The sequence below is a fragment of the Grammomys surdaster genome, unplaced genomic scaffold, assembly GCF_004785775.1.
Source record: "Grammomys surdaster isolate TR1022 unplaced genomic scaffold, NIH_TR_1.0 98, whole genome shotgun sequence".
Taxonomy (NCBI): domain Eukaryota; kingdom Metazoa; phylum Chordata; class Mammalia; order Rodentia; family Muridae; genus Grammomys; species Grammomys surdaster.
Genome location: NW_021604577.1, coordinates 13,475,789 through 13,490,009, shown reverse-complemented (window position 1 = coordinate 13,490,009; position 14,221 = coordinate 13,475,789). Strand labels below are relative to the sequence as shown.

The 14,221-nt window shown below is 40.5% G+C and overlaps 2 protein-coding genes across 3 annotated transcripts in view; one reads left to right on the top strand and one right to left on the bottom strand.

Moving 5' to 3' along the window:
- Fam177a1 (family with sequence similarity 177 member A1) overlaps positions 1-2,311 on the top strand; it is a 17,075-nt gene extending 14,764 nt beyond the window's left edge. The window contains exon 5 of the mRNA XM_028782868.1: positions 324-2,311. Coding sequence (XP_028638701.1) covers positions 324-530 — 207 coding nt within the window. The 3' untranslated portion in view covers positions 531-2,311. The remainder of the gene's footprint in view (positions 1-323) is intronic.
- A 1,097-nt stretch (positions 2,312-3,408) lies between these two features.
- Positions 3,409-14,221, bottom strand: part of Ppp2r3c (protein phosphatase 2 regulatory subunit B''gamma) — a 23,607-nt gene continuing 12,794 nt past the window's right edge. The window contains exons 7-13 of one of the 2 annotated variants that reach the window (XM_028782858.1): positions 13,390-13,522; positions 11,837-11,892; positions 11,688-11,763; positions 11,174-11,310; positions 7,220-7,357; positions 5,534-5,593; positions 3,409-3,716 (exon numbers count right to left, since the gene is read on the bottom strand). In XM_028782858.1, the coding sequence (XP_028638691.1) occupies positions 3,528-3,716; positions 5,534-5,593; positions 7,220-7,357; positions 11,174-11,310; positions 11,688-11,763; positions 11,837-11,892; positions 13,390-13,522 (789 nt within the window). In that variant the 3' untranslated portion in view covers positions 3,409-3,527. The remainder of the gene's footprint in view (positions 3,717-5,533; positions 5,594-7,219; positions 7,358-11,173; positions 11,311-11,687; positions 11,764-11,836; positions 11,893-13,389; positions 13,523-14,221) is intronic. The other variant, XM_028782861.1, reaches the window with a different exon arrangement.

Genomic DNA, 14,221 nt, shown 5'->3' with positions numbered 1-14,221 from the left:
TCTCTCTCTCTCTCTCTCTCTCTCTCTCTGTCTCTCTCTCTCTCTCTGTCTCTCTCTCTCTCTCTCTCTCTCTTTCTTTCTCTCTCTCTCTCTGTCTGTCTGCGTGTGTGTGGGGGGGAGGCTGGGGATCAGACCTGGATTCTTGAAGTCCTTTAGGAATGCACTTTACCACTGAGTTACATCCCTAGCCCAGATGTTTGCCTGGATTAAACATGTCACTAAGGTTTTTTTTTGTTTTTGTTTTTTTTTAAAAGATGCTATTGAGAAGGAATATTTGTTCCTTTTGGTTACACTATTTTAACTACTGTATTTCCCATTTTTAGGAAGAGGAGGAAGAAGAAGAAAATAGGATGTCAGAAGAAGCAGAAAGACAATACCAACAAAACAAGCTGCAGGCTGATTCCACTGTACAGACAGACCAACCAGAGACAGCGGTGACGAGCTCATTTGTGAATATTAATTTTGAAATGGAGGAAGACTGTGAAGCCATTAAGGAAAACAAACAACGTCCAGTCTCTGTCCCACCATAGAATGAAATGACTGTATATAAAGTGTCAAACCCTAAACTTTCCAATCGGGAACTTTTTATGTTTTTAGTGGGATTTAAAACAACTATTTATATTTTAAATTATTAAGGGGAAATCTTTACACTGTATCTATTACAGTCAGGTCTGAAGTTGGGATGTTTTTGAGTTCAGTTAGTGACCCCCTTCCTAGCCCCATGCTGAGGAGCAAGCCCAGGCTCCTCTCAGATACACTCACTAGCCACATACTCTATCAGAAGCCCAGTGCTTTGATTTTAAGATGCTCTTTTATAAAACATAAGGACATGTAGCCAAACATGGTAATACATGCCTTTGATCCTGGCACTAGGGATGCAGACACAGTGGTTCTGAGTTTACAGCCAACCTGGTCAACATATGAGCTCCAGCTTAGCCACATGGTGACACTCAGTCTTAAAACAACAACAACAAAACCTGAAGGCATTCCACATTAAGAAGAGAGTTAAATAATTTATTAAGATTTTTGGTTTGGGGGCATTTTGTTTGTTTGTTTTTTAAAGGTTAAGTATTGATTAATCATTAATAATCCTAACAGCCTCAGTATAACGTGCCCCTGGATTTTACACAAGGAGGGTTCAGAATGTATAATAAAAGGAGCAAGATGGAAGCACTGTGGATTTCCTTTTGTTGAGAATATTATATGGAAAAGATTGGGTTTTCAGTAGTTACTGAATTGACTTGCAAGTTAACACTAGGTACTGAGTGGATCTGTAGCTGTGGTCACGTGTTGACACCTAGTGATTACCCACATGGCATCTTGGTCATGTCAACAGTTATTCAGCTCCTTATGTATCACAGGCAGCGGGACAAACGGGGGATGGACAGTTGAGAAGAGTTTACTTTGTTCACCATTTTGAAGTAGCAGTGGTAAGTCAGAGAGCTGACAGAAACCAGGTTTGGCCATTTCTCTTCTTACTAGGTTATTCCTTTAAAAGGTATATCATATGAAGCTACTTTTAAGAAATATTCCTGACTATGTGTTTAGAACCTTGTATCTGTATAACTTTGGTTTATAGCCAAATGAAGAAAAGAAAAATGGGGGCCGTGTTTTAGAGCTCCTCAGCGTTTAAAGCCTTCTCATAGCTCTAAAAGGTTTTAGAAACATGGCTATAAACCAGCCTGCTAAGTACCACGGCCCTTCCCATCTTAAATGTGTCTACCATGAAAACACGGGGAGGTGAACACTGTAGAGACCTGCCAGTGGACCTCAGCAAACTCAACTCAAAGGTGAATTATTTCTGAATAAAAGTTTCCGTTGGACTGGCGTTTGTAAGGCTCAGCAAGCATGGCGTTGTCCTCTAATGAGTTAGGAGCTGATAGCACCTTCTGGGTGGAAACATGCAACTTAGTCCTAGGAATTTCTCTTTCCATTGTGTAATTAATGTCACTATCAGTTACAGTTTACTAAAACTCTGTCTCGGTTGATACTTGCTAAAACATGCTGGCCTGACCTCTTGCTCTTGATTTGTTTTTAACTTTGAGACAATGCTACCACAGACACTTGTTTATGAGGTAAAGGTCTACAGGTGACTGAGGCTTTCTTTCCTGAAGGGCTAGCATCTCAGAGTGTATGCTCAGGCCTGTGATCACAGCATGAAAGTGGTACCATCCAAGCCTGAGCTTCCTGTGTTGACCTCTTTGCTGCTTGTTTGGCACTGGCTGGTGGGTGATGTTTACAGTTACTTGTGTGCCTTACATTTTTATACTTTGGTCTATATGAGCTATAAAATCATCATAAATGGGTTAAATTGTTGTTTTATTTTAAGCTTCCCTCACCTCTTCCTATTTTTCATTTTAAGCTTCCCTCACCTCTTCCTATTTTTTAATCCTTAGAAGAATTATTTTCCCTCTGGATCACAGTTCATGATATCCTAGTTTCTTCTGATCTCTCTTTTTATAAACACTGAGTACAGCCAGGTGTGGTAGTGTCCATCTGAACCCCAGGGGTAGGGAGGCTGAGGTAGGAGGATCATGAGTGGGAGGCTGGCCTAGACTACATAGCAAGACCCTTAACAACAAACAAACAATAACAAACAAAAAAACACAAACACATGAGTTAGTATACTGAATTAGTAAATTCTCTAGCAAGACCTTTAACAAAAGTTAGTTTTATAAATGGTTAATAAACCTAGACAAAATCTCATACAATCTGATGAGTTTAATGAAACAAAATATCTGTTTGAATACTTTCTTTAGAAACACTATATTTAAAAAACAAAAAAACAAAACAAAACAAAAAAACACTTGGGAGGGCAAGAGGACTCTGGGTGCAAATGCTTGCTGGGAAGCCTGAGAACCTGAATTTGCTCTCCAGAACCCACGTGGGGAAAGGAAATCACAACAATGTCTACTGACCTCCATGTGTGCTCTGGTGTACACACATAAGAAATACATCAAAAAACGAGAAAACAAACATTAGACATGGTGGCACTCACCTTTAACCTTGGCACTTGGGAGGCAGGGGCAGATCTCTCTTTAAGTTCAAGGTTAAAGGCCAACTTGGTCCACATAGCAAGTTCCAGGCCAGACAGGGCCACATAGTGAGACCATGTCTCAAAACAAACCAACCAAAACAACAACAGAAGTCACATCTAGAGCTTCTGAGGCCAGAGATGCAGTGGTGCTACTCTGATGGGAAGTCTACCGTCCGATGTTCCTGAGGAACAACTATTATAATCCCACATAAAAACTCCACATAACTCCATATAACCTCCACAGCTACCTACAGCAAATCTTACTTTCCATTTCTAAGCTAAACAGAACTAGAACTTACCACTTCATAAAAAACAATAGTTGGTTCTATTACTTTCAAGTTGTTCCAACTGTAACCAAAACTCTAGTAGGCTTGCAGTGCTGTACAGGCATGTGAGGAGTTTTATTTATAATGTGTCTAAGGATTCTGCTTCAGAGGTTTTGCATGCAGCATTCAGGCATCTTTATGAAGGAAGTCTGTTCTTGCAGAGATCAGGTATCATCAAGATCTGCAGAGTTCTCATTGTCATTTGCAACAAGGGCTTCTCTGTTCTCGTAAGTCCAGAAGCCATTGAGATCAATTAGAATGGTAGTGACTGTGTCTCCTTGATTACTGTTGATTAAATCCTGAAGTGAGATTTTCAAAGGATCCTTTGGTTTGACCATGTCAAAGATTTCATCCTATAAGAGGGAAAAATTATGAAAGCTGGTTGCAGTCACTTGTGTCACACAGTGGTGTAAAATTCAGGGTAGACAATTGACCTATTGTACAAATTTTTATTCTAGTTTCTTCTCCACCTGGTAGGTAGCTCTAACCACAGAATTTTCTTGGGCAATTCTTTAGCTGAATAACTCTTATTTTATAGATGAAGAAAACAGGCTCAGCTCAATCTAAACTCATAGCTAATAAAGGACAGAGCTCTCTAATACAGTATTCTTTGACTGCAACTAACTAGTTGTTACGGTTTTTATTGCCTTCTAATGGTGAAGCAAAGTCTTGACACAATTTTCTTTTTCACCCCCATCACTGGGAATCAAACCCAAGACATCTAGAATCAAGCCAGGCAAGCTATGTCACAATACCTTTTAAGTAAGAGCTCAGCTAAGTAGTAAAATCTCAAGTGGCTCAGAGATAGTAGCAAAGCTCTGTTTCCAGTAACTGTGCCTTTTACTCTTTTCCCAGTCTGAGAGGAATGGAACTCCATATGAAGGAATTAGTCATCCACAATAATGAAACTGTTCCAAGACTTAATTAGAATTCTGGAAAGAACCTCTTCTATGTTATCAAGTATATAATATAAATATTTGCAAGGCATTAACCCGTGTTTTCTAATCTTTTGTAGTAAAATTACTCTAGAACTTTTTTTTTAAAGATTTATTTATTTATTATATGTACACTGTAACTAGTTGTTTTCAGACACACCAGAAGAGGGCATCAGGTCCCATTGCAGATGGTTGTGAGCCACTGTGTGGTTGCTGGGAATTGAACTCAAAACCTCTGGAAGAGCAATCAGTGCTCTTAACCACTGAGCCATCTCTCCAGCCCCCACTCTAGAACTTTTAATAGCATTTAAAGAAGCAATTGCATTTTTAAAAAATTTAGAGTAACTCAGGTTCACAAAATACAAACTTTTAAAGTGTGTATTCTTTTTCCAGATTTGCTGAAGATTAAAATGCTGGTTCTTAAATTCCTGTTACAAAGTTTGAAATTTCCCCCATTTGTGTGTATCAAAATAGTTCTTCTGGCTTATTCTTCGTTAAAATTGGCCAGTCCTTTATTGTGTCAGTCAACTTGAACCAAAAAGACCCTACTGGATGACTTTTCCTAGCTGGCGAAACTGCTGACTAAAAGCCACATGTTCAAATAATGATGGTTTTCTAGATCTATATTTGTGTGTGTGCGTGTGTGCGTGTGTGTAAGTGTGCTCAGAGAGGCCAGTGGAGGGCCTCAGATCCCCTCGAGCTGGAGTTACAGATGGTTGTGAGCAGCCCAGCATATACCCCACATGCGTGCTGGGAATAAAGTGAAGTCTCTGACTCTTTTACCCGCTTTGCTGTCATTCTGGCCTTAAATAACGATGATTTTCATACTGAAAGATGAGTGTCTCTTTAAATTTAATAGATCAGTTATGCAGGCTCAGGCAGCACACTAAAGGGGCTTGAGCCTACACAGTCTTTCAGCTGGATGTTGGGTTTACAGTGAGAAGGAATGCTAAAGGATGCAAGCTAACTGACATTATTCAAATGAAATGAATGTTTTCATGAGAACACACGATTGATAAAGAAATTATCATCTTCATCAATCAGTAAGCCCAACTTTGTCTCCATCTCTGATGATCTAAGTCTCAGTTCAGAACAAGTAACAGCAAAAACCTGATTTGGAATGGTGTTTCATACTTCATAAATCACTTTCATACAAGATTGAATACAGCATTATTTAATGTTATTGTGGCTATATTATCTGACAGTAGTATATTGGCAAATAAAAGGGTAATAACCTTGACATCTTGAAATGAGACAGGATCCTGCCCATGGATTTTCATCAGTTCTTGTATGGCCTGTATTTAATGGAAATAAATCTGTAAATAAAAATTAAATTCATAAACCCCATAATACCCTTCTCCCCCGTCCAGTTCCAAGCTGTATATAAGCTTCCCAGTGTTGCTGTGCCTGCAGTCTTTCTGTGTCCACACTGGATGAGCAAAACCATGGACTTTCTATCTTTCTATGCTTACCTTTAGCAACTGAGAACTTGGGGTGAGGAAGGAGGGTTAAGACCGCAAACTGCTGTTACTACATGGAATGTTCTCCAGCCTCGGGTGGGCCCCCAACATGACCTTAGCAATTACTGTTATAACCGGCTTCTGGTTTTCACAAAGGCTTATACTTTCACATGTTTGGTTTTTTAAACTTTTAAATGTAAATGTATACAAATGTTTTGCCTGCATATATGTATGTGTACTGTATGTGTGCCTGGTAACCAAGGAAATTACGAAGTGTCAGATATCCTGGACCTGGAGTTACAGTGGTTGTAAGCCACCATGTGTGAGCTGGGAACTGAGGTCCTCTGCAAGAGCACCAAGTGCTGTTAACCATGGAGCCATCCAAGTCACCATTTTAAAAGACAGGTCCCTCTACTCACTTTCTCCACTTTCTCTACTTAGAAAACAACAGAGCTAGACTACCTAGACTTCTCCCTTTAAACTCAAAGCCTAGCGCAGCAGCACATGCCTGCAATCCTAGCACGCAGGAGGCAGAATGATCCAGAATCAGGTACACATTCAGTTAGATAGTGGACCTCAACGTATAGGCTTAGCCTTATCACTGTGACAGTGTTACACACGTTACGTATTATAGGGAGAAAAAAAAAACTAGCTATGAAAATGTGGCACAGTAAACACTACAAAACTATCCACACAATAAAAGGTGTTCTCATTCAAACTAAGGAATTGCAGGACCAAGGCAGATATTCGTATTTCCATTTGCTGGTGCTGAATGCCTATCATATATAATCAACTCCCCTTTAGAGACCATTATTCTGAGATCCAGTAAGGTCCATCCAAGGTAAGTACTTTAAATCTGTTGTAGCCTGAAGTATAGCACACAATTCTGGGGCTGGAGAGGTGGCTCGGTAGTTAAGAGCACTTGTTGCTCTTGGAGAGGACCCAGGGTTGATTCCCATTACCAACACAGTGGCACACTACCATCTATACCTCCTGTTTTAGGGAATCCAATACCCTCTTTGGACCTCCTAGGGCACCAAGTACATAACATGATGCTCAGACATAAATGCAGGCAAACGCTCATATACATGAATCTAAAGAAATTGAAAAATGTTTTCTTAAAGCAACTAAACTGACTAATGTCTGAGATTTTCCTGGAAAGGAGCTAGGTATTTACATTTGTTACTGATGACCAAAAGCACAGAATCTCTCCTCCCCAGCCATCTAGCTAAGCCATTCACATTTGCTTCCATAAGAAAATGCTGAACAAGTTAACAAAATCAGCTTTTACTTTATCATTATATATTTCCTAAATGTAGACGGAAAAAAATAGGCTTGATTTACATTTTAAGTCTATTCTTTTAAAAACAAGCTAAGTAAAACTGTTAGTACATAATTTAAAATCAAATAGTTTAAGGTATCTTAGGGGCAACAATGCTCCTTCACCCAAACCATACTCACCCTAAAGAAATAATTAAGGGAAAAGACATTCAGGTATCCCTTGTTCTCAATGTCCAGCAGTTTGAAAATATACTGCAGAGCTGCAGGCTCCTTCCTGTTTTCTAAGGCAAGAACAAAGTCCAGGTAGGTCTTATAGTCCTACAGAGAGAGAAAGAGAGAGAGAGCATTCATACAGAGTCTTGAGTGAAATTAAATAAGGATCTGCTGAGATGAAGTTACTTTGTAATCACAGATGGCAAATTCAACTATTTTTAAAAATATGAAATAAATCCATTTATGCATGTAGTGTTGGTTTCTAGGAATTCTAAGTAGGCATTCTGTAGGACAGTTTTGAGAGACCCAGCTCACTTTCCTTGAGAGATTTGCTTAAACTATAATTTCCTTCCATTATACTATAAATTGTCAAGACAGTGATTAAGCTAATTTGCTGCCATTCATTTATATCTTCATGTCAGTGTTGTTTCTCTGAAGAATCTATTTTCTCTAGAATAGACATCAGTCTATTTAAATTGACGACTCAGAAGCCACTCATCCATGTCTGTGGGTCACATCAACCGTGGGCTGAAAGTATTTAGGAAAAAATGTTAATTTTCACCCATCACAGACTCTTCCTGTCAGTAGTTAAACAACACAGTACAATTACACAGCATTTCTATTGTATTAGGGATGCACGAAGCTAAGTCTGCAAGTGCACTGGAGCCAGAATGGATTCTGGAAGCAGTGTACAGAGTCAGGTCTCAGCTGGCTGGCACATGCCTGTATCCCAGCGCTTGGCAAGCTGAAGCAGTGAGTTCAGCTGAAACCAGCATGGGCCTACATGATTATTTCTCCAAAATAAAAGAAAAAGGAAACCAAAAGATTTTCAGTAGGATGAAGAGGTGGTTTAGTTGGTAAAGTGCTTGCCTCACAAGCACAAGGACATGAGTTCAAATCCAGTCCCAGGTAAAAACGTCCAGGATTGTGGCATGTGCTTGAACTGATCAGACGGCGCTGAGGATCCTAAGGGTTTGGTGGCCAGCCAGTCTACCTGATTAGAGCCTCCCAGCCAACCAGAGATCCTGTCCCAAGACAGACAGCAGTTCTGAGGATGACACCTCAAGTTGTAGACCTCTAATACACACAGGCATGTAAACTCACACATACAAATATAAAGATTTAAAACTATGACTGGAAGCTAGAAACATGAAAAGAACAGATTGTTTAACCCTTGCAAAGGGGACATTTGTAGGTTATGTGTTTATATGTTTATTAATTTTGCTTGTTGAAACTGAGTCCCACTCACTCCAGGCTGTCCTGGAACTCACTACATGGCTCAGGCTGGCTTCAAACTCAAGGAGCTTATGTCTTGGCCTCCTGAGTTCTGTGATTACTGATATGAGTCACCATGCCTGGCAGAATACTTGTCTTATATGATAAAAAGGATAGGAAAAGAGATTCACACTCTTGAAAAAGATTTTGTAGGATATGCTAAAGAATGGTTTCCCATAAAATTGTAGCATAAGAAATTAAGGAAGGGGCATGAGGATTTAGTTCAGTTGTTACAGTGCTTGCCTGCACCCAAAAGCAGCTCTGGACTAAATCCTCAGCAAAGAGTAAACAGGGCATGGCTGAGCACACCCGTAATCCTAGCACCGAGGCCAGCTTCAATGCCAGGACATCCTGCCTTAAAAAAGCAAAACAAGACAAGAGTTAAGGGAGCTGGGGCTTCATCAAGGCTTAACCCATCCACTTACTGCCCTGGTCTGTGCTATTCACCGGAAGACACCCGTTCACCGTAAGTTCAGCAGTCTATGTCAAGACCCTGGACACTTCTCCTTTGCTGCTGGCCAAGAGTAGTGCTGCCTAACCTGCTTGCACCAGTGGCACAGTACAATGTATGAGCTCACTCTTATCTGTTTGACTACTTCCTAAGCAGTCTTGGCCGGGAAAATGATGTCTCTACTACATTCCTCTAGTTGTTTTAAGATGCTCTATTAGTGCTCAACCTACCTAATGCTGCCGCCACCCTGTAATACACTTCCTCAGGTTGTGGCAACGCCATAACATTATTTTCATTAATACTTCATAACTGTCATTTTGGTTTTGTCATACTACAAATATCTGTTCTCTGATGGTCTTGGGGGGTAGGGGGGGGGGGGGGGGTCCTTGAACCATTGTTCTATAATCTGTGGTCCATCTGAATTCAAATTTAAAATTCTTCTGCCCCATTTTTCTGTTCTGGGATTATAGGTGTGCATCACCTTTCCTAGCCCCTCTAAAATTTATTCTGTGGCCTTTGGTTGTTGTTGTTTTTTAAAATAGGGTATCATACAGCTCAGACTGACCTTAAACTCATGACTTTCATGCCTCCATCCACCAAGTGTTAGAATTATAAGCTTGACTTCTATGTGTTTTTAATAGCAAGAATGGCGATTTAAAAAAAAATTATCTATTTTCTGCATAGTGGTACACCATAGCTATCTTCAGACACACCAGAAGAGGGCATCGGATCCCACTACAGAGGGTTATGAGCCACAATGTAGTTGCTGGGAATTAAACTCAGGACCTCTGGAAGAGCAATCAGTGCTCTTAATTGTTGAGCCATCTCTCCAGCCCCAAGAATACTGATTTTTAAAATGCTATTTTTCTTCTCAAAATTTTTCTTCTGAAAGCTAGGTGTGGTGCATCTTTAATCTCAGCACTCAGAAGGCAGACGCAGGTGGATCTCTGTGAGTTCCAAGTCAGTGAAGGCTACAGAGTGAGATATTTATTCATTTATTTATTTATTTATTTACTTATTTATTTAAAAAAGCTATCTTGTTAGGCATGGTGGTATATACTTCTAATCCCCAGCACCAGGGAGGCAAAGCCACATTTGAGTCTAGACTGACATAGTAAGTTAAAGGCCAACCAGACCTCTCAGTGAGACTCTCCCCTCCTCAGAAAAATAATTGTCTTCTTCAAGTGTTTTGAAAACACTAAAGGGAATATTTAACAAAATATCTACCTCTTATGACATCTGTATAATCTAAGATGTAAGTTCTAAAACTAACTGTAACTAGATGTCCATGTATTTTAAGAGAGAAAAGGACAATTACAAGTTAGTTATCTTCAGCTATTAATGCAGACACAGAATCCACTAGGACACTGGCTGGCTATGGTAGCTTCGCACCTAGAACCCCAGCACTTACGAGACTTCAGGAGTGAGGACACAGTAAGTTCTAGCCAGCCTGTGCAACAGAGGTAGCCTCTGTCTTAACTAATTAAGGCAATGGGCCCGATTTAAATCATAGCATATGTGATCTGTGTCAGACCTGGTAATTTAATGACTGACCTATTTATACAGAAATGGTTTACAGAATTTACTGATTGTTCGGTTGACACTTCTATACCTTAGGTACACTGTCAATGAATGAAAAAATATTCCACTGCCCAGCTGAAGGTACGTATAACTGAATTTCCTGAAGAGTAGACTCAGCAAGTCAATAATTCCATTGATTTAATAGGTTTTTTTTGGTTGGTTGGGTTTTTTGTTTTGTTTTATTTTGTGTTTTGTTTTTTGAGACAGGGTTTCTCTGTATAGCCCTGGCTGTCCTGGAACTCACTCTGTAGACCAGGCTGGCTTCGAACTCAGGAATCCGACTGCCTCTGCCTCCTGAGTGCTGGGATTAAAGGCGTGCGCCGCCACTGCCCAGCAAGTTAATAGTTTAAGATCCTGTTCCACACTGATATTAATAATGCTCAAGAAAGCCAGGCATGCTGGCACACTCCTGCAGTGCTGGCAGTTGGGATGGCACGACAGGAGGATCAAGCTCAAGATCATTCTTGGCTACAAATCACGTTCAGTGCCAGCATGGCCTACATGAGGCCCTGCTTTTAAGACAGACAAACAAAAATTGTTGATTTATGTCAAGAAAATAGCTTATGGAAAGTGTAGGAGCCTAAAGTGTGAACTCAGCAGATTTCAGTAAGTACCATTTCTCCATCGTAAGTGAGACACTCCTGGAACACACGGTCTAAGAAGACGCTGGTCATGGTGGCTGTCCCGTACCGGGAGAGTTCTTCTTTACTCAGCATGCCGTTATGATCTTTATCAAGATTCAAATACTGACCTTGCAAGAAAGAACACAAGATGACACTGAAAGAAGACTAATGAAATTCAGTAAAACCAAATCACTCCCGAATACCCCTCTGTGCGAATCCTGACAACCGCATTTGGTCACAAAATAAGACAATAGCTGTTGTTCTCAGATAAAGAAAAAGGATCAGATTACATTGTTCTACTGAAAACCAAGCATAGGAACTATGGAGGAGTTCCAAACGTTCAAACATTAGCAATGTAAGAAGTACATCTTCATAGCCTACAGTAGTGATCCTGAAGTGGTGGGAACAGTGTGGTGTGAGGCAGACAGCCTGCGTGCATACAACAGTTCTCTCAACACCCGTCCTGTGAGGACTCCACAGTGGAACTTTAGAAACCAGAGCCTACCATAGACCCTCAGGGCAGAGGGAGCAGAAAACCAATTTGTTTCTTGACTTTCTTTGGACAATTCCTCATCTCTTAGCTAAAGAAACATAAAAATATAATTAGAAAATAGCAATTATCATGTGATAAAATTTAGTTCAAAAAATATTTACCTCCAGTAAATCATCTAGGAAGCTGCATGCTAAAATATCTTGAATTTTGATCTTCCCTTAAAAAAAATACAGTGAGACTCAATTTCATTTTGAGAATGACTTCTTTTAAAAGACGTTATTTTACAAAGGCAAGCCTATAGTTGATATAATAAACAGCTAGACTAGCACACAAGCCAAGTAAAACAAACACACTCCAAACAACAAAAAGACAAAACAGACCCCAACGACTCTCTGCACATCTGCTTGGAAGCCTCCGACTGGAAGGAGCTCAGCAGAAAATGCCCACTAAGATCATGCTATCAAAACCTACAAAAGGCAAGTCAGCCTTCCCCACAGCGGTAGTGCTGGCAGCGAGGGGTGGGGCTTATAGCTCGGAAGTTGAAGGCTAAGGCTCATCCTTCTGAAAGAGTCTCTAGCACCTGTGCCATCAAGGTCATCAAAGTCGAGCTTTCCAGCTTTCCTTTTGCCAAGTGTGGTGACGCACTTCTTTAAATCCCAGACACTCAGGAGACAGAAGCAAGCGAATCTTTGTGAGTTCAAGGCCAGCCTGGGCTATATACACTATATCACTAATTAATTAACTAATTAAATAAAAGGGTATAGCTAACTTAAAAACTGGGGGTTTCTATGAGTATACTGATAAAAGTGTATTTACTAATCTGGCCACCACTCAAGAAAAGAGAAAGAATACCTTATAAATAAATGACTTCCCAATACGAATTTCTCATAAAGAAGAGAGCAACCACCCAGAATGTCATGAACCACAGGCATCATGCAGAACTGGAAGAAGCAACAGTGACAGGTCTCCTGGGACACACTGTAGCTCTGGCTGTCTTGGAACTCACTATGTAGACCAGGCTGGCCTTGAACTCACAGAGAACTGTCTGCCTCTGCCTCCTGAGTGCTGGTATTAAAGGGCTACACCACCATGCCCGGCATGAGGGAAATTCTTAAGAGGGTAGGTGTTGAATAGAGACGGTTTGAATAGGAACGGCCCGCTTGGCTCATATATTTGAATGCTTGTTCATTAGGAAATGGCACTACCTGACGTGGATTAGGCCTTATTGAGGGAAGTGGGTCACTGGGGAGGGAGGGGGTTGAGGTTTCAAATGTTCTAGTCCAAGCCCAGTCTCCCTCTCTTCCTGCGGCCTGTGGATACAGATGTAAAACTCTCAGCTGCCTCTCCAGCACCATGTCTGCCTGCACGCTCCCCACCAGGATGGTAATGGACTACGTAAGCCTCTGAACCTGTAAGCCAGCCCCAGTTAAATGTCTTCCTTTATAAGAGTTGCCGTGGTCATGGTGTCTCTTTACAACACTGAGACAGGTGACATCCCACCACTACACAGCTGGTTACAGTCAATCCAAGAATATTTTGGAAGCTCATTCTATAAGTGAAAGTATGTGGGCTTGTACACTTGCCCATACGCTGAGATTTGCCAGATTATGCCACTGACTTTAAAAACAAAGAGAAATTGTTGAAATGTGTCTAATACTAAGACAGCATCAACAAATACTATACCAATATTTAAATTAGATAATGTTTTTTTTACCTGTTCTAAGAGGATCCAAAAAGAAGAAGAACTTCCTAACTGCCGTACAAACATAAAAGGAGTAAAAGGACTTTTCCAACCCATCTAGCTGTGGCAAAGTAGGGATGAGTTCCAGAATGTAGTTCTCTAAATCCTGGGAACAAAACACAGCGCTGGTTAACTGTCTTGCCTTGACTTCCTGCTATGACAGACTGGAAGCTGGAACTGGAAGCCAAATAAAACCCTTTATCCCTTAAGATTGCTTTGGTTGAAACATTTTATTACAGCAAAAGACACAATATTAAGACATCAAGTTATTACATTTAAAACTCTCTGGCACCTCCCTGTATTCCTAGTATCTGGGAGGAGGTAGAGGGCAGGAGGATCACTGCAAGTTCAAGTCCAGGTTGGCTACAAAGGCTGCAAAGTGAGACTCTGTCTCACAAAATCCAAATTAACAAATACAAGTCTCCTTACCATTTTATATTTATTTTAACAACCTTGTTTTGCTCTAACTATTTGAGCATATGCCTGGTAGATCAGAGACTCTAAGTTCATAAAGGAACAGGCACTCAGACCCGGTGTCTAAACTCAACTCTTCCCAGCAACTCACAGCCTCCGTGGGCTTCCTTTCATTCCCCACTTTATATTATCAAAATCAAATTTAGGACTCAACTTTGATTTCTACAGTTCCTTTCCCAGGGTCCCATTCCCTATACCACACATCCAACCTAGCAGCAAGGCCTGTGATTTCTTTCATTTTTTACTTTCTTCTTTCCTTTCTGCTGCCCTTTTTTCCTTCCTTCCTTCCTTCCTTCCTTCCTTCCTTCCTTCCTTCCTTCCTTCCTTCCTT